The 20,872-nt window shown below is 35.0% G+C and overlaps 1 protein-coding gene across 1 annotated transcript in view; it reads right to left on the reverse strand.

The window, feature by feature from the left end:
* The window catches only part of RYR3 (ryanodine receptor 3), a 223,046-nt gene that overhangs the window by 146,608 nt on the left and 55,566 nt on the right, over nucleotides 1-20,872 (reverse strand). The window contains exons 16-26 of the mRNA XM_067295678.1: nucleotides 20,541-20,659; nucleotides 17,804-17,937; nucleotides 16,180-16,421; nucleotides 10,973-11,165; nucleotides 6,811-7,027; nucleotides 6,507-6,611; nucleotides 4,829-4,932; nucleotides 4,286-4,369; nucleotides 2,588-2,747; nucleotides 1,931-2,078; nucleotides 142-347 (exon numbers count right to left, since the gene is read on the reverse strand). Of these exons, the coding sequence (XP_067151779.1) occupies nucleotides 142-347; nucleotides 1,931-2,078; nucleotides 2,588-2,747; nucleotides 4,286-4,369; nucleotides 4,829-4,932; nucleotides 6,507-6,611; nucleotides 6,811-7,027; nucleotides 10,973-11,165; nucleotides 16,180-16,421; nucleotides 17,804-17,937; nucleotides 20,541-20,659 (1,712 nt within the window). The remainder of the gene's footprint in view (nucleotides 1-141; nucleotides 348-1,930; nucleotides 2,079-2,587; nucleotides 2,748-4,285; nucleotides 4,370-4,828; nucleotides 4,933-6,506; nucleotides 6,612-6,810; nucleotides 7,028-10,972; nucleotides 11,166-16,179; nucleotides 16,422-17,803; nucleotides 17,938-20,540; nucleotides 20,660-20,872) is intronic.

Genomic DNA, 20,872 nt, shown 5'->3' on the forward strand with positions numbered 1-20,872 from the left:
AGCTCAGAGATGCTCTTTATGTGAATCAAAAATATTCCAATAGTTGATCTGAAGGATATAGAGGAAACCTGTATTATAGTTCTCCTCCTAGTTTGTTTATACACAAAAATAATTCAAAAAAAATAATAAAACAGTACTGACTTTGCTTCCTTCAAAAACAAACGCTTGGTCATCCGCTCCCAATTCTATATCAGGCCGACATCCTGGCCTGGCCCAGCCAACACGCATATCTCCACCTGTCACAGCTTCAAATTCAAAATACCACTTTCCAGACTTCACTGCATAAGACTTCTCTACTCTGAAAAAACGAATCTTGTCAATGCTGACTTTTTCCACTGTTTGGTCAGCTGTAAAAATAAACAAATAGAAGAAAAAAAAAACATTTTTAACTAGATAAGACTAGAAATGCCACTCTTTAGCTTTTCAACTGTTCCCACTGTTTTCTGTCTTTGAAAACAGCCACTACCTACCATTTCATGTTTAAGAACAATACTGTATATTTTTCAGTATTTATAAAGCAGGATTTGAAACACAGAATCACACAGAATCACACTTGTTTTTTTCTCTTATATCAATGAAAGAGCATTGGTATATCCAAAAATTATTCCTATTGTATTATTTTTGAATCAACATTTTGAACACAGGCCCTAAAAACTTTCCCAGCAAGTGTTAGAAACGGAGGGGCAGTAATCAGTATTGAGAGGCTTGCACGTTCTGTAATCAGATGAGTGATTATCCACTATTTAGAATAAACAGACTACAAAGTCTATCACTCAGTGCAGAGCCCCAAACACAAAACTGAATAGAGGAGGAGACCTCAGAAGTTTAAGATTACTACATGCAATAAAATCCAATGCAATAATGCAGTAATACAATACAAAAAAAAAATTATACAGTTTACTAAATTTAGAACATTTTAAAAATTACAGAAGCTTTGCTTTTTGTCAAGAAATTATAGTGGTATAGCAAATATGAAGAAAAACTGCTAAACCAATTTCTACTTCTGAATTCAAGAGGAAAAAAGCCTCTTATTCAACTTAGTGCAGGATTGAGCTCTTAAGAAATAGTCAAACAATCTGCAAAAGGTTTTTTTTTTTTTTCAGTGGGACTCACGTTCTTTATTTTCTTCTTCATTAAATTTAACAAGTACCTGAGAGGTCTGGGATTTTTTTTTTTTAAAGTACTTCTCTCCCTCCACATTAAAAAGCAGATGCTGTGGAAGTGGAAAAACTGATTCCTGGGAAACTACTGAAAAGATAATACTACAAAAGTTATATATATATATATAAAAAAAAAGAACTTGAAGGAAAATTAGCTTCAAACTGTTTCTAATCTATTTCTTACTAATATTAATAAGAAAAATAATATATTTAGTATATTTACTTAAGATTCTGCTAAAAAAAAAAAGATCATTAAAGGATATTTACCTTCATTACATTAGAACTACTAATGAATTATCTCTGACAGTTTACACATGCAGTCTAGAAGAACAAGAACGGTAATGTGACACATCTGATTACCTAAAACTAAGAAAGTATTTGGAAAATAAATGTACGTGTATTTCAAGCTTTTCATATACCTCATAAAGAATCAACAAATGCATGAATTGCCTCAGGTAGCTAACTCTAACATCAGAACATTTTAAACAGTGATTTCCAAATGAAAACCAATATGTTCACCCATGGTACAGATTTTCTCCAATCTAAAAGTCAAAGAAATTATAATTATCAAATCATCAACTACAATAAATCTTTTCAAAAAATATATCTAAGTGATATATAAGTCATTTGCATTCTTCATTCAAGTCCCTTACAAAAAACACACTAGAATTAGTTAATATCTAATATGTTTTCCTTATCTATTTCAGTGTTTTAACTTTTTTCCCAGCATTATGGAAAAAATGGCCATGATTTTTGTTTAGTGTACATACCTATTTCTTGGTCTGGTGGCTCAATACTATAGCCGTAGCCTGCAAATGTCCTAACAGCTTCACGGAGGCTATCTCTGTTTGATTTTTTAGTACGTTCATCTAACAATGCATATGGCACTAAGCGAGGATTACGTTTGTTCTTAAGATCCTAAAAGAAGTGGCAAGAAAGAACAAAAAGAAAATCATGTTTAAATTTCATAAAGATATATATATGAGACAGAGTGAAGGCTGAAATAATGCTAAAAGTTATTACAGGGAAGACACAATATCGACAAAGAACAGTTTTATGAATGCAAAGTAAGTAAAGTACGTTAAAACCAATTGTTAATGATGTTAAAAACCTAAAAACTTAGAAAGAATTAGAGAGAATTATGTCAATATATTCTCATATAAAACAATTTAATATGCTCCTATCAGTTTAGGAGGAAAAATAGTCTGTCTCAGTTACAAATCCTGCAGCTGCAGCAATGCAGGTCTGACAACCCACTCACACTTGCATGATTAAGGCTTTCAACCCCACTCTCCCTGTTCCAAGTTTTCCAGAGTTTCCATGACCTCCAGCATTTATTCTATTATTTAACATTCCCAACTAACGTGCCAGAAAACAAAATCTCACATTCTTCCCTTATCCCAAATTACTCTAAAAACAGTGCCTACCTGCTGAATGCCATAGGTCCATCCTTGTTTTATTCTGTCTTTTGCCCAGACATTATGTGCATTTTCTGCTAGTTTATCAACTAGAAATTCTTGAGAAGGTAACAATTTCACTTCAGAAAGATCAAGAGGGGCAGGTTTATATCCGTTTGACATCACGTAACTGTAAGTCAACAGAGAGTCAAGATACCCCAATGATGATGTTTAAAATTTTCTATGCGGCATTCATAGGGTCGTGTTCACTGTCTCCCCCACATTTCATTCTCCTACTCTCCATTTCTTTGTGAAAATCCACACTGTGTTTGGGCACTGACAGGGACATAAACTGCATATAGCTGGAAGTCTTGTCTTTTGCCTATTGCACAAAGTCTAATTAAATGGAGCTCAGATCCATATGTGGGTCCCTAAATAGCTGTTATGAAAATAACAACATTTTATTAAATGAGTTCACTTTAGTATTTGCATTTTAAAGACATCTTTGTTTTAAAGATCTGTGTGATGACCTGTCAAGACATTAAGTATAGGATATAATTGTATTTTAAAATATAACATTTTTGATACAGTAGCCTGTAAAGATTACATGTTATCATTCATTCCAACAGAATTAACCAAAACATATTTTAACCATTGCTCTTCCCACTTTTCCAATGAATAAAAAGTTTAAAAAGTAGTTTAAATATTATTCAGTACTTGCAGTATGAAACCTTGGGAAAGGTTCTTTTTGCCCTTTTAAATCAATGTCATCAAATGGATCAAGATTCCCATTTCCCATATCATAAAAGCATTTATTTTACTACTATTTACTCCCTTTAAAATCCTAACTTTGTTTCTCATGGATAAAGCTGCTTCAAGAAAGTAGACATCTTGCAAGATGATAAACTGATGGGATATGGGAAGAATCTGATTCACTGTTCCTTGTTTCATTAAAGGTCAGCTCTTTAACCTGCCCCAGGAGCACTACAGAATTCCCCACAGACAAGGCTACAGAGATGTGATCCTTGATTCATCTTCACCAGTTTCAGGGTCCTACCGATTACTTCAAGGTCTCTAAACAAAAAAATGTTCAGCTATTTCAGCTCCCCAACTGTGAAATAAAAAACCCCAAAACACAGAGAAGATATTTTATGCAGCAATCTACCCCATGCACATTTCCTAGAAATGCGCACCATTTTAAACAACTGTAAGTTTCTAGATTTTTATTTTTCTTGCTTTTTTTCCTGTAGTACAGGCTGGTTAAAGAAATATATTAGTAATGTCTTTGGCAACATGTACATGCGGAGTAAACTTTTTCGCTGACAGAAGTGAGGGAGAGGTATAAATTGAAAATAAAGTTATGGGAAAAAGGTAAACACTCTTCTAAGTAGATCGGTATACTCTATTTTGCTATGTGATAGAAAAGCACTAAAATATTGCTTCTAATTTTGTAATATCTATTCTAAGATCATGTAACATTTAAGTCACATGCAGTCATATCTGTATGTGGCTATTTGTATCTCCATGAGTCACTCCATGAGGAGATGTAACGCATCAGTATTAGCAGTCAGCAATCATCACAGGCAAGGTAACGGACCAACCACATGCTAAGTCAGCATTCATATGGGGTTCATTGTAAGTATTTTTTAAAATAACTTTACAATATTTTTATTTAATTAATACTCTATACTTGCAAACTATATATGATTGTTATCATAAGGTACGTACTTTTTAGGAAGTTTAACTTTTTTAAGATCTTCCTCAGCTGCTGGATTAGTATGAACAATGTGACATCCAAGGGCCAAAAGGGTTCTATCAACACAGAAAAATGGCAGTAATAAGATACAACATTATAGTGCTTGCTGATTTTTCTTTTTCCATTTGTTTCATTTTCATTATAAATATGTTTTCATTACAAATATACCAATGATATTTAAAGTCCAGTAAAGTCATTCAAAATAATGGAATCTCAAAACCCTTCAAAAAATCCCTTCAAAGTGTAAAAAAAAAAGTACAAATCAGAGTTTTGAAAATTATGCCAGTTTGAGTAAAGCCAACAGGATTTGGTGTTGTTTCCTTATTTGTACCTCTGTAGACACAGATTTCTCCAAAACTCTCTAAATGCATCCCTGGAACTTCTGGTAAAGCCAGTGGAACACACTTTGAACCAGACGTTTTAACTGACTAGCATACTTTTAAATCTCACAACAGAATAAAGTGTTGGAATAAAAAATAAAAAATAAACTCTTTTCTTTTAAATTTAAAACTCACTTTAGGGTTTCTGTTGACATTTGTAGATTATAGTTCTTCTCTGTTTCAGGTAATTTTGAGAATTCCACAAGACAAGGATGATGCCTTTTATTATCATCCCGTATCTGTAGCAAAGTAAGAGAAAAGAACATTTTCCTGACATCAGAATCAGGACAGAATCAGACCAGTATCAACAGAGCAAAAAATGTTTAATTCTTTGCACTAGTAAAGACATTGTAAACAATATCATTTATCTTTGCTAAACAACAGTTATTCATCATTATGCAAATGAACCTTCCCATGATTCATTTATACTGTCCACTCTAAGTATTCCCCCAAAACCAGTAGAATACAGTAAAATTCTGGGTATTTTGTGTTCTGCATAAATAAGCAAAACACAACAAAGCAAGTCTGAAAATTCAATGAACATTTCTACTGAATGTCCGAGTAACAAATGGAGAAAGTTTGTATAATCTGCTCTATTGTAAGCATTCTGATTAAAAAACCTTAAAGAATCATTTGGTAATGTTTTCCAAATTCTACTGAAATAATAGAGCAGCATATTCTTTCTCTGATATCATCCATATAAGTTTGAGTGGGTATCTGAAGCTTAATTTAACAAGCTTTTTCATTCAACATCCAATGTTTCTATCTTGGTGGCAGTTAAGAGTCTAAACACTTCACACTCATGAAAATTGCCAAAGTTCAGAAATATTAGTAAGGTTAAAGCTCAGAATTTCAACAGCAATGACACTTTAGCATATAGTGAGATAGAGCTCCCACTGAGAAAAAAAAGGGGTAAAATAAATCCATAAATAAAAATTGCAGAGGATAAGAAAAGGAAAAAGAGATTCTTCTGAAGGATACGCATGAGGCAATGGTGAGGGACATATGGCACATTGTCCCCATAAAACTGAACTTGAAAAGAAGAAAGGTGAAATCCCCTAACTTCAAGGCAGAACACAACATTTAGAAGTTTACATTGCTAAGGAAAGTTACTAATTCTAGCAGAAATGCTAAGTTACTAATTCTGTTGCCAGAATATAATATACTTAGCCTATCTTTTAACTGTTTCTCATTTCATAAGACCCATTGGACAGAGAATGCCTTGTCATATTCATTTTAAAATGCTGATTAAATGGTCTTACTCTCTTCAAGTTGTTAGGTTCTCTCACATCATATGGGTTCACTATAATGATGAGTTTCAACTGTAACTATATTTAAATAAATAAGTAAAGAACTTTGAAGAATTTTAAAGTTACTGTTACAAAAGTTATCAAACCCAGCCTTGGTTACCAACAGAAGCAGGTTTCCATGCGGAACTTTTCCCTTGGCACCTACATGATCCCCAGCACCACAGTAACCAAACGGCTATCTGTGTGGCTACTCACTATCAGAATGAATTTCAATAGAATTCCAGTTTGATCTAATTAGGAGGTTTCTCAGTGGAGATATTTTTTCAAGTGGTTAATTACTCATAGTGCTAAAATATGTGCCTTATTTATATATGAAATTTGTCTTATAATCACCAGATAGCATTACTGTCTCCTGTTGGCTTAAACAACCATCTCTTAGAAATTTCTTTTCTATCAGGTGTTTATAGGCCACCATTAAATACTCTGTTAAACTTCCAAGTCCAGGTTTTCCAACAGGAGGTTTAACCTGGTATGGGTGTCCAGTCAGGTAATCCAAAACTTACCTTGCCATATGTCCAGCCCAGTTCTATTTTATTCATTCCCCACAGTTCATGGATATTTTCAGCTAGTTTGTCCCTGATCTTTTCGAGATGAAAAGGGAGAGCAATCTAAAAAAAGAGCATAACAATTCCACGAATAAGAAAAGATTCCATCGTAAATCCAAGATCACCTAGTTCAGTTAAATACAGCGCAACACACAAATGATGTATTGCTAAGAAAGCGGGAAAGCTAGCTTAGTCTTTTTATTGCCAATTTAAATTTTGTTAGGACATATTTTACAATCCCATTATCATATATTTAAAATACCTGACTGGTGTCGATCGGACAAGGGATAAAGGAAGCTTGGGACAAGAACTGCGTTGTACCCAGCAAATCCCTCACTCCATCAGAATCTCTCTTATATTCTTTCACTGGTTCCAGTTTCATCATCTCTTTTGGAAGTAAAGCTTCATAACAGGGAGCATAGCCAGCAGGAGGCAGAAATTTAAACTCTCCATGACGTCCACCCAGGAGGAAACGAACTCTGTGCAATTTACAATGAAGAAATTACATTCTCAAATAGTCAGCATATACTAACATGGCAAAAAGTCAATGAGTAATTTATATTTATTGGAATAGCATCTATAAAAATGGTGGTGTATTTCATGCTTTAATAAGCACCTAAAATTTACCAAGCATTAATATTAGCAGATTCTATCAATTAGTATCATAATCAACTACCAACTATTTTTTTGAAAAATTATTTTGGTCAAAACAAAAATAATTATTCAACACAGCTGTGTCCTTTCAAAAATGTATTACTTATTTAAAAATCAAAGGGCTGTAAACTGAGTGATTTTTAATACATTTAAATGATTTGGAAACACAAGACAAGTTTAATTTGGACTGATACTCTAAAAATCCCACAGGGACTACTTATATACCACTTCAAATTGTGAAAACAATCTTCTGGTACACTCATGCAGACAAGAGAACACGAGATGGCACACGAGCATACACTAAAAGCCGAGAATATGGTGAAACTAAAGGCACCATAACCCTACAGAAATCAAGCAAACAAAATTATACCAAATACTGATACCAAATACTACAACTATGAATGAGTTTCAACAGCACAGCTAAAATTCTTAACAAACCCCTAAATTTTTCTGTTTCTCCTGGGATATATATTTTTGGTAGAGATGTAAGGATATATTAGGAAAAACAACAGATGAAAAACTATCCAACTTCATATTTTGATCCTCTTTTAAGCAAAGCCTAGAGGTAAATAGCCACAGAAAACTAAATACAAATGTTATCTCTAGGAAACTGTCCATTCATTTCTTGTGATGGGCTAACCAAAAGAAGTCTATACCACTTTTTACTTACACTTCTAGAAATATCAGAACTATCAGATTAACAAGTTTCATTGACAATAAAAAGACTTTAATAATATATTTCAAGAGAGTAGAAAAAGTAAGATATGCACAAGTTTTCTCAAGTAGGATGTACATATGCACAAATCACATATATATTTGAAATGGTTCCATTTTCACAAGAAATATAAAGATATTGATTTCATTCTTTTAAGCTTACACTTTCTAATCTCATTTTATAAAAAGATTGTTTTAAATATTTGAGTGGACCCAAGGCTGCTACAGCTTTGAAGTTAAAAAAAAAAAAAGTGATTTTTATTTTAATAGATCTAGAAGTCTAACTTTCTAAATAGACAAAAGTCAAAAAAAAGTACAGAAAGGAAAAGATACATACAATGCTCCCCCTTGACAACTGTGCCCATGTGAATAGCTCCCTGCTTCCCAGCTTGGTCATTTTTCTGAGTTGCAGCAAATCATTCAGTCTCACCTGCACCTAATGAAGCCTGACTATTTTCTCCCTGCTCCTCACTGCATTATTTAAGACTCCATATAAGCTATATGCTCCTAATTCTGCAGACTCTCTGGCCCTCCACATCATGTTTTTAAAACCTGAATACTCAAAGCAGCTGTGGGTTTTTGTCTCATTTTAAAAGAAATGTCCAGACTTTTTCCTTTTAAAAAACATGTTTTAAATTTGCCTGAACTTTGGAAAGAGCCCTTCTGAAAATCAAATATAAAGCCAGTCAGAAATATGTAAACTTATTGCTTTAGGTTAATTACTATTCTTTTTGCTTCATTTCTGAATTAGGCTGCACATACTTTCATTAAAAGCACTCTTGCTAATCTAGGTAACTGTGACTACCATTGTAGCAACTACATTTAGTTTTCCTAGCTTGAATGCCAAGACTATGTTAAATAGTTAACGCTTTTCTTTTGCTTACTACAAAGTCTGTCTGTGAAAGACAGAGCCCCATGGTAACTGTATTTAACATATCACGTTTTTAATAACTAAAAGCACCAGACACTTACCTTTAAGATGTTGACTTTTCATGTTCACATTTCCTAAAAACAGTTCAACTACAAAAATGTGTTGAACAGCTGATTCAAACTTAGTCTCACATTTTATTTCTCTACCTCTGCCTTCACACAGCTTTAAAGAGAGGTTAAAAAATCTGAATACAAGGGAAGAAAATGAATTCTCAATACAGAGTTGCTGTTTAAATTCCCTGATTATTTGAATAGCCATAATGTAGTACTACAGGCAGAGCTCATAGCACCATTTGTAGAGGGAGAAAAAAAAAAAAAGGATAGATGGAGAGAAAAGGAGTAAATTGAGAGAAAATGCCTAAGGTAAAAGCAGAATGAGGGACAGTGTGGGCAAGCAGATGCTAACAAGCGTTCAGAGCAGAAAAACTGGCATTGGAACAACAAAGCAGACCAGGAATCAGACACCAAGAGAGGCCACAAAAACCAGAGGAATGGATAAGGCACAAGAACAGCAGGAACATAAGAGTCTGGGCCCAGTGGAGAACACTTTCCTCCACAGCTGCACTCAGGATTCTGATGCAAAAACATTTCTCCAACATAAACAGACGCAGAAGACAACATATAACCTATTATTGCTATCAGCTAGTGCTAACTAGAAGGATTGATATTCCCACAAAATTCACAAAAAACATCAAATAAGAACAAAGAAAAATCATCATACCAGTTGAGACAGATTTCTTAAGGAAAAAAAGTAACTACCATTTTCAGAAGGTCTTGTCCTAATGCAGCTACATATTAGGGTCACTTTCAGAGCAAAAAATGAAAATCGATCAATTATTAGCCCCTTCATAGGTCTCCTTTATTCTGTTTGGTCTTTGTTTATTCTCACCTGAGAGTTTCTCTTCATCATGAGATGATCAAAATATTTATGTATTGATCTCAGAAAGGAAAGCCCATAGATGTTAGTTTTCAGATTACTTTACCTCAGAGACACCAATCGTTTTTCTTCCTCATTACTAGTTGTGTGAATTATTTATAATGTGATCTTTCTTTCCATTATGAAACCTATACTGTACACTCTGTCTATTCTGGCTATACTGAAGCCACCATCCAAGATCACAAGGTATAAGAAAAACCCTCCTTTAAATAAAAGTAAGCCAGCCCTTTGAATTTTTTCCTTCCTTCACCACAAACTCTCTGCCTCTCCTGATTATTCTTTCTAAGTTTGGACGTTTATGGCAGATATTAGAATTTAGACCATTTGCATTCTAGCTGAGTGAAAAATCTTCATAGCTTGTCTGTATTTTACACAGAAATCATACTCAGTCTACAAAAACAGAAAAATCCCAAACTTTCTTGCTGAAGAATTCTCCTTAAGTTTTTCCATCCTACAGGTGTTGCCACTCAACATCAGCAATAAAGATGCTGCAGGTGAATCGAATGGAAATTGGTCTTGTAATGACAACAGTGCAAGCTAGTCTGTTGTTGTTGTGTTGGCTTTGTAATGTTAACAGATGCATTTTGGCTATTTAAGTAGTGTGACATTTATAAAACATTTTCTGAACAAAGTAAAGGTAAGATAACATTGGAAGCCTGACAATTGTAAGCTCAAATTTTATCATTTTAGCTTTAAAAAAAAAAAAAGTAAAGAATGGGTAACATCAGTAACAAGATTCCCAAACTGCTTCTCATCATTGCTTCAAGTTCCCTACTATGATTAGGGTATTCAGTCTCCACAATGATTTAGTTTTTTTACATCCTGCTGAGACTGCCAGTGAGAATTTTAATTAGTGCCAAATGTGGTGCTATGTTTCTGATATACACTTTTTTCACTGATAATTGGATTGAGACCAAATTAATTTCCCCTAGGTCACCAGATACCCATCAAATAATAATTTTCAGATATTGTGACTTGGTCAAATCACTGGGCTTACATTTCACCTTTAGATGAAGTGCTCCCTAAACAAATTAATACTTTTCTGCCTGCTTCCTCCCTCCCACCTGAGGGTTGAGCAGAAGCAAAGCAACAGAATATATACAATAAATTGTACATAAAATCAGGCAATATTCTGTGTGACAAAAAAAGCATAGAAAACAACATTAAAATGAAGAGACATAGTACTTACTTTACACCTGCTGATAAGCTTACAACAGGAAAGAAAAACCCTTCTGTACTGAAGTTCTCAAACATTCCTTGTACAGGCTGTCCATTAATGCGGAATGAAATGCTGGGCACACCTAAATCCAAGCAGCAGCTAACCACATCATCAGATGCCAACAAATGCTGATTGACAGATGCTACAGCTCTGGGCACTCGACCTAAGGAGAAAGTAATCAGAAGCTTTAAACAAACTCTCCAGGTTTAACAATGAAATAATAAATATATTTCCTCAAAAACACCATCAAGTTTTTGTTCTCAGTCACAAAAACATGATCTTGTCTTCACTTGGCTTTGTGAATCGTTTTGCTCTCAGAAACACAAAATGAGTTAACATTCTTCAAACTGATATGTGGCAGAACAGTGCATGAACTGAGCAAATCACTTGAGACCTGATGCTGTTCACAAGACAGAACATGCTGAGCTGAAATAATGTGAGCTCACACTGTAGCCTGATACAAGAGTACTCAAGCATAGCAAATGATGTTCCTCTGCCTTGATAAAGTTAATAGTGATATACCCAATCATTTGTTTCTTTAGCTATTTGTGAAATTTCAGGTTTTCATATGCATCATAACTAATTCCACTTATGGATGGATCAGAAAGGTACAAGACTTCCAACAGTAACCATGCGCACAGAATTCAACAGATCAGACCTGTAAAACCTCATGCTTGAGTGTAGTAGCCAAACACATGCCTTCCTTTGCCCCCCCCCCCCAAATGATTACCATGCATTGGGAATTTATTTGAACCTTCACCTGAAGGTCTAGCACCAAGTACTACCAAAGACAGGAAGGACCACACACTTGATTCAGTGCAGCACTTACTGTTTAACCTGTATCAATACACCTGTGAACATGACAAATAGCTGCAGAATCAACCTAGCTGGAAAGCAACATCCCTAGCAAAAAATTAGTTTATGAAACGAGTACTCTGTTTCTGTTGGTATACTGATAAAGTCATTTAACTAAGTATCTTTTGAACAGCATGACAAGTACAAAGTACATGGGGAAAGACAAACATGCTGTTCATGTCACACCCACTGACAAAGTCCAGTGCAGTCAGATGACTCAGTCCTCTGAAGGAGAACAGGAGAAGAGGATACTGGACCTGGGATTATAGCTGATATCCAGGTTTACAGTAATAAATACCAGGAGGCAAAATGGTATACCGCGTTTTCAAAAAATGGATCAAAACCTTCACAGACCAAGTTTTCTTTAATTCTATCAAATACAGCCTCAGACTAAACAGGAGGAGCCTGGAATCCTCCAGTCAGGAAGGTGGAACCTCAAAGCCATGCACAGGACACAGCAATTGTCACTGGAGAGAGCAGTAACAATTAACAGGAGAGAACAGTATCTGTAGTTATTTATCTACATCCATTCACAGATAACTGCAACTGTTCAATCCCACTTGAGTACCTGGGCATATTTTTAACCAGGGAATATCTTTTCAGAATTCCTTTCAAAAATGTTTCCCTTGGAAACATTCTACGTTAATTGTAAGGCAAGTCTAATTAACTGGTTAAGTACTATTCCAAAATTATAGTCTTTGGGACTATAATTTCAGGGCAGTTTAAATTCATTTAATTTTCCCTTACCGCAGGAGAAGAGATTTAAGAAGACCTTCCTAATGGAAGGTTCCTAACAGAACCTTCTGTGGTTCCATTATTATTTAATTTTGTGTCAATGATTTATGAAACCATTCCTAATGGAGTATATTACAGATGCCTCCCAGCCTACTCCCCAAAATCATTATTTCTACCTTCTGAGAATTGTTCACCAGGGCTACAAAACAAAGTTGATTTATGTGTACAAAATATACATATATAGATATTTTTTAGACACAAAATCCCTTGCTAGAACAGTGTTAATATAATTGAATAGTCAAACACTGCCACATTATGAAGTGTAAAAATTAAGATGAGAAAATCTAATTTAGTATTTTTATGTGTATGATTTATAATATAACAATTTTTAACTTTCATCCTAACAAGCACCATTCACTGTATGCAAGAGAGATCTGGCAGGAAAAGTAGTATGCTACCTCGTAATTAAAGATTGTACCATAGCATGCACACAAAAGGGCTGAAATAAATTCACAAAAAAACCTTAATGTCTTTTTCCCCCACACTTCTGAATGGTTGATTTTACAACCTTACTTTTTATAACACTATTCTGCGTAAGATATCTTAGTTCTTAAAATTCCAGACTGAACAAAATTCAGTCATATGCTGCTATAAGTGTACTCACATGATTTATCAGCAAAACTAATACTGGTATCAACAAAAGCTCTATTGCATTTACCTCTCACTTGTGAATTAATGGTACAAATGCAGCAATATTAGAATATTGTTACTTATATGGATCAGCACTATATAAAAGAGAATAAATCAGTTTGCCAGTATGTTTCACAGGCACTTTCTAGCAGAAGATGCATGAATCTCAGGTATCCTAATTCCAATCCAAGCCCTGGAAGAGGAAGTACCTAGTTCCTTTGGATCTATGTCCTCCCATCTGCCCTTCCCTATTTCTAGTTCCTTGGTCTCGTTTTCCTCATTTAACCACATGTCACTGCCTTGACTTTTCCTCCCAGGTCCTGCCTACCTTTGCTATAGATACTCTCATTTTCCGTAGTGGACCAACACACTTACTCCCTACTTTCAGCTTCTTTCCCCTCAGCTTTCACTGCTTTGTGTTCCCCCAGATCTCATCTCCAATTGATTTCTCCTCCACCAAGCAATCTCAGTGACCTTCTGAGCTCCCGGTGCCAGTCTTTCCAGCCTAAGCCTGCCCCAGCTTCCGCTACTCAGACCCCTTCTTAAGTTCATCAACCTAATCTCTTCAAACCTTTCCTCCAGTGACATAATTTCTCAGTCTCCATGAAATGCATAACCCCCACCAGGCCCATTTTCCTTCACCATACAAGCCTTCAGTTGTTTTTCCTTTCTACATCATCCTCATTTGCATCCCATCAGCCCCAAACAGTAGAGGGCACCAAACATACAAGGCAGTTGCTTCCAACTAAGATGCTCAGACCTTGATCTCTCTGGACTAGCTTCCTGCCATACAGACTGTTTTCATACAGAAAGTCCTGCTCAGGCCAAAACTGAAACATACTCATGGAACTCTGAGGAACAAAACTGCTAAAATTAAGAAAGGTCTACAGAGCATGCCTGTACCAAACTTCTTTCAAAGGCTTGAACAAATTTAAAAAGCCATTTCAGGAAACACAGAAAGCTAAATTCCAGGTAAAAAGGCTACTTCCCAACAAAATGTTACATTCCCAAGAAAAGTTTGCCAGAATTTTCTAGCATTGGAAAACTATATATATATAACCATATCTCATTCTTGGAAATTAATTCATCTTTCAAATCAAATTTATCTTGAGGCAGATACACAGACTGTAAACTGCTCTCAAACAATGTAAGGTTACCAAAGTTATAAGAAACAAATAATATAATCTTAGACAATACTAATACACACAATGTCAATAAAAGGTGATCCTCCAGTTTCATTCATATAGAAAGTGTTATTAAGAATATAGATGAAAGATCTTCATCAATTAAGGTACATTGTTACAGATTTTAGATACAATACTTATTTGCCAGAGGTCTTACTCTGTTTTATTTATCTAAGTAGAATACAATCTTCCAGAAATTCTAGCAGCTGTTTCTCTGACTTTCTGCTGCTTTTCCTTATCCTTTCATCACATACTGATAGTTTGATTCAGAATACTATTCTGAACAGCAGGTGATATAATTAAGGGTATATAACTCATTACTTAAATATTTTCTTATTTTACAATCTTATGCATTATTTCTTTTCTGAAATATTATTTACTCAGAAAGTACTTTTAAGAACTTTAAGAAAGCAAAAATGACAACCATCAACATTTCTTGTGTTGCCATTTGATCCTTACAATTAGCCAACAGCACTCTGCTGGTTGTTTCTATAAGAAAACACAGTGATGTGGTCAATGTGTATTCTGCTGTGAGAAACCTGTTTGTTTACAAAAAGTATGCTCTAATTCCATTTCCTCGGATTTGGTGTTGGGCATCAGGGGACCGCAAAAAAAGACTTGCTCATGCTTCCAAAGTCTGCTTTCCAGCTACTTATACACCCCAGACAACTCTGAACAATCCCTCTCCAAAACATCCTGATCATTATCGTCATCAATTTTCTATTTTCTCTCAGTGCTTACTCTTTTAACACACATATTAGTACTAACATTAGTTGAACCGCAACATTTCAGAACAGCCTTCCTGTAAACTCCTTCTATTCTGTCAGAGCTTTTAAATCTTCATAACTGCATGGGTAGTGGCTTCTACTATTTCAGTTAACTTACCCCACTCGCATCTTCCTTTAGCCTCAACAAAGTATAGCTAATGAGACCACAACTTTAATGTCACTGATCTATAGCCAACCATGTATTTTGTATTTCCTGGCAACCATTAACTCTCTCCTTCATAAACTGCAAGTTTAACTACTTCACTGCACTGCAAAGTGAGAGTCTCCTAGATTACTAAACACATTAAGAAGCGTTCCTAGTAAAACTGTATTTTTTCTAAGCCTACTTTAGATAGCAAGGTATTTGATGAATATTTTTTTCGAACAGCATAGCAACTTCAGGTTTTCAGTTTGATCTTGCCACCACAGAAATTTGTTCTAACAACAACAAAAGTTCTCAAAACAGTGCAGCAATTCTTATTTTAAATTGCTCAAATTATCTTTTATGATTAAATCTACTAAAATCTCTATTCAATTTATCAAACATCAGTAGATGTAAGGATAACAATAATGTCATTTAACTGTACAAACAAATTAGAAGAATACTGCATTATATAGATCCATATACAACGAAGTTGTCCGAGATCACTACGTCCATTAATCTTGGACAGATACACTTAAGTCAATATTGATCTAGATCTGCAAGCAAAACTCACCCTGAAAATGCCATCAAAAACATGAAAATAAAAGCTATTTGCTAAACAGCCTTTTGGGCATAATTCAATATTGGTTAAAATTTCAGGGAAGAAATCCCATGTGAAATTCTGAATAACTCCATTGAGTTTAGAATGCAGCTCAACATAAATTAACATGCAATATGTGTAGAAAAGGTAAAGGTAGATAACTGCTGAAGACAAGAATAAAAGGAACACAACAAAGTACTCACCAGACCACAGATGAAGGCCATCAAAACCATAGGAGTATAGGTCATCACCAACACCATTGCCTCCCCATCCTTCTCCACCACCAGGATAAGGGGCATAACCTGATGTAGAGGCCCATCCAACCCGTAAATGGGTGGGTTCTGCCGTCAAGAATGGATCAACCTGATCAATTATTAATTCAAAGTACCACTTCTTATATTGTGCAGAGCCCTCAGCAACACCCAAAAAAATGTTTGGCCTTATGCTAAAAAAGAAAATGTAAGCCAGTTAGTGTAAAACATATAATGTAACATATGTGTTATATTGCTCTATACTGTTCCATTTCACTTTGCAAATATGATACAAGCGTAGATGTCCACATTTCACTTTTAATATTTGATTTAATATAGTGACCCATTTTATGACTTTAGAGAGCAACTTTAGAATTATCCAATTATTAAATGGAAAAAGCAGCTTGCATTTTTCCATTTAATGTCAGAACACATCTTAGTATCACAAAAAGTTCTCTAAACAATGCCATCAAGGACAAAGTCCTGTACCTGGGATTTTCTACCTCCTCCACTGGTAGAGACTGGGGATTGATTGGTTGGATAGCAACTCTGGACTGCACTGTCAGCAGTTCACCCTGGCAGTGATGAAGGCTAATAGCATAGCTAGGCTGCATTAACAGGAGTGTAGCCAGCAGCTTGAGGGATTTCATTATTCCCCTTTACTCAGCACTCAGTAGACCACATCTAGAATACTATATCCAGTTTCAAGCACCCCAACACAAGAAGGATATTGATAAACTTGAGTGAGTCAGGTGGAGGGCTACTAACATGGTCAGGGAGGTGGAGCACAAGACCTGTTAGCAGAGGCTCAGGAAACTGGTCTTTCTCAGCCAGGAGAAGAGGGCTTAGGGGGAATGTAATTGCGGCAGCAGTACTTAAGAAGTTGTGCAGAAAATGGAGATGCATGGCAGAAGAATGAGATGCAACGGTCGTAAACTGAAACAGGGGAGGTTTTGACTGAAAGTAAGAAAAAAAATCACTATAAAGTATTGTAACAAGTTGCGTAAAGAGATTAGGGAACTTCTGTTCTTGGAGGTTTTCAAGACCCAACTTAAGAAAGTCCTAGGCAACTAGGGCCTAGGTCTGAATTCAGTGTTGATCCTGCCTAGAACAGGATGTTGAACCAGAACCTCCTGAGGTGTCTTCTAATCTGTATTATTCTATGATCAAAATCAGCATGGAGACCAGGATATAAAACTAAGAGCAAAGATCCCTATACCTCAAAATTTAGGCCAGAAGTCATTAATAGAACTAGACCTGTGACTCAAAAAAAACATGAAAAAACAAGGAATACCAATTTTGTCTTAATTATAATAAATCAACAGTATTGTTACTTTCACCTGTATGAACTTTTTAATTAACAATTCCTATTCAAGCCCAGTTTCCAGAATAATTGTCATCTTGCTAATAATACCGGATTTTTAAAAAGTTAATACTTAAGCATTTCCTTAAAAGTCAGTGTCTGACTAGAAAACTATGGAACATCTCTCAGGTTACAGTATCTCTCAGTTACATTAAGTACTATAGACATATCAGTTCAGTTTTTCTAATATAACTATAAAACAAGTCACAATACCTTGTCACATCATTAATCAAACGTGTTTGCAGGAGTAAGTCTCTTCTAGGCAGTAGATTGTCACAGATCAAATTCTGATTGGCACGAACTGCAACTTCATTACAGAGACAGAGAGAGCAAAGCACATCAAGAACCTGAAAAAAGGTCAGAAGTCAGGCAAGCTTTTTATATGCATACAGTAATTCAGTTGTTAATTTAATTTACGTTCAGAAGAGACACAAAGCATTGGTACTGTTTCTAAATACTTTTCCATAGACATGGACCGAATGTAGTCTGTATTACTGACAGTGAATATTCAGCATTAGTGGAACATACAATTCACAACACAGGGTTTGCAAAATGCCTCAAATAACCTTCCTTTGAGCTTTTTTACTCTCATGTCTACTAGAAAAAAGGAATGCTAAAGCAGCCGTATGGCAACTCTTTACAATAGCTCTTTCATCAAATCTCATTACAAATTTGAAACATAAAATGAAATTTGTTGAGAAATTTGCTGTGGCCCAAAGAACTTCCCAAGCAAAATTAGTGGACAAACCTCAGTTGCAATTCTCAGGCTGTTTATGAATCTGTTCTGAAATCATGATTTCAATGAAATAATCCATATATATATAAAATGAAAAACATTTAAAAGAATTTATTGTAAAGCCAAACAGAGTTTCAGAAAGATCTAATTCTAAAATTTCAGCTTTCTTTTTTTGGTCACAGTCTGAAAAGTTAAAGAGTTTGACATAATTCTCCCACAAATTACTGTTTAGGGTACAGTTCTGAGCAAAAGGTTTTGGAAGAGAGAACACAGTAACATGTTGTTGTCTAATGCTGAGGGACAAAGTTTCTCACTTTTTCAAAAACTGAATCCTTTCCCTGACTTCACTACCTATTGTTTCAATTCATATTTAATTCAAAAAATATGTAAATAAAGGATTCTTTTTTTTTTACATTATTTTGTCTATATATTGAAATGTATATTCCCAGAGAAACTTAAAGATGTGTTTGGTCTCTGACATGCAAGCGTGGAGCAAAGAGCCTGTATGGTCTAAATTGTTACAGACCATCTCCAAGACAAAGCACCATCTTCCCACTGTTTACCACCATTTTGGAACTGTTGTCCAACTCAAGAAACAGCAGAACAGAATATTTATCTCAACCATTTCTATTTACTGTCCAGTGTATTAGCACAAACCCACACTCCACAGCAGCTAGTATATTGTGAACTCCACCATATCTCAGCCCCTCCACTTTTCCTTTGACCACCTCTGGAATAGGGCAGAAACCTCTAGCAGAAGGACAGAGGCAATAACTCAAATAATCGCAGCAAAACTGACCAGTACTCAGCTCTCTTACTAACGTTCATGAGAATCAACAACTCGGTATTTACACAGAAACTTTTAAAATAATGTCTATGCACACAGTGATCATACTTCTCACACAAGGCTTTTTGTTTTTTTCTAAAAAAAACCCACAATATTTTTAAAGACAATTTTGGATTAATAATACTACTGTTATTTCCTAAATCACAACAGAATTTCTGATCTGGCAGGAAAACAAGATACTGTGTTTCCAGAGTTACAAATAAATTACTTCATTACTTATTGGTGCTAAGTCAAAGACATTACAGAGGGAAAAGCACAAATCTGTTACCCAGCATCATTCTTCTCCCGCATACAATTTTTTTTCTTTTCCACTTTAAGCTCTCATTATGTCTACATAAAAAGATGTTCCAGCTGAAAGGTTCTCTCTTCAAGAGACTTGCAGAGCACAAACAATTTTCCTAAAAGCTAAATATAGTAAGCTAAACTTACCGCTGTAAGTTCAATTTTTTATTATGCCTACTTACATTAGTTCCTACTACTTAATTATCCTTAAAAATACATTTCTCCTTTTTCATATTGGTAGTTGGTTAGACTCTCCTTACATTCTTTCCCTGTAAATCAGTAATTTCAACTCACTAAACATTTCTTCTGTTCCTCTTCCAGTTTATCAGTGTCTTTCAAAATAAGGTTCCAGCTGAGGAAGCAAACTGACATCAAACATCCCACATGAAACTACACCCTCCTGCGTAGTCTGACGTCATCCTCACTGCAGCCAGAAGCTGTGTTCACTTTTTCTTCTGCCATAAATTGATGCCTAGCTTAATGTGCCTTGCACATCGATGTCTAACTTAATTTCCAACATTATTTCTAAGTCTCTTTGGTGTAACTTTTCCAGTTTTCTTCCTTCTTACTAACACCTGAGTTTTCAGATATTCAGACTTTTTTCCCCCCTCAAATTTCCATTTTATTTTGCTGTTTTCTGCTACTATTACTATAATTGGAGTCAGGAATGACTTCAGAGAATTTAGTTCTATCTGTCTGGAGATAAAGAAATGGTGGTTCACTATTTCTGCAGAACTCTGGATCAATAAGGTGCAAGGTACTCTGTCCAGGTTTTTACAGTCAGCAAATAGAGTATTTCACTGTTTCAGCATGCAAAACAATAGGTACAACCCTTCTGATGAGTTATCAGTATTTCTTAACTTGCTATCTTCTTGTCATGCATATCTTGCTGTATTTGAAACAGAAAAGCAATTATACATTACACATTAATTTTTGATCTCAACAAAGCAATTTTTCAGACATACTTCAATGTTATTTTATTCCTTTAAGGGTACTAGTATCATATGCTTCCATGCAGAGAATTCCATGTTTTTTTCATAAATTACTGAAAGATTATCAATACATCCTTATTTTTACAAACATACCTTGTAATTGCGCCCGTGTTTATCCAACAATGAGATAATAGATTTGATATGTTCCTCAGCTATTACATTTAAAGCTTCTGGGCTTTCAATCAAGATGCAGTGCAACACTTCCAAAATACCTGTATGAAGATCACAGAAATAATGTTGTCATGAAATAATCTGCAGAACTGAACACAGTCTAAAAGCTTAGTAAATAACACAGCATCTCAAGAGATAGTCTTTTCTAATTCTATTAAATGTCTCAAGCCTAAAAAGAGAATGAAAACACTTTTAAAGAGTGTTGATATGACTATGATGTGAACTGCATTAGACTTAAATGCATTATGAAGCTG

This window comes from Apteryx mantelli, chromosome 4 (assembly GCF_036417845.1).
Source record: "Apteryx mantelli isolate bAptMan1 chromosome 4, bAptMan1.hap1, whole genome shotgun sequence".
Classification (NCBI taxonomy): domain Eukaryota; kingdom Metazoa; phylum Chordata; class Aves; order Apterygiformes; family Apterygidae; genus Apteryx; species Apteryx mantelli.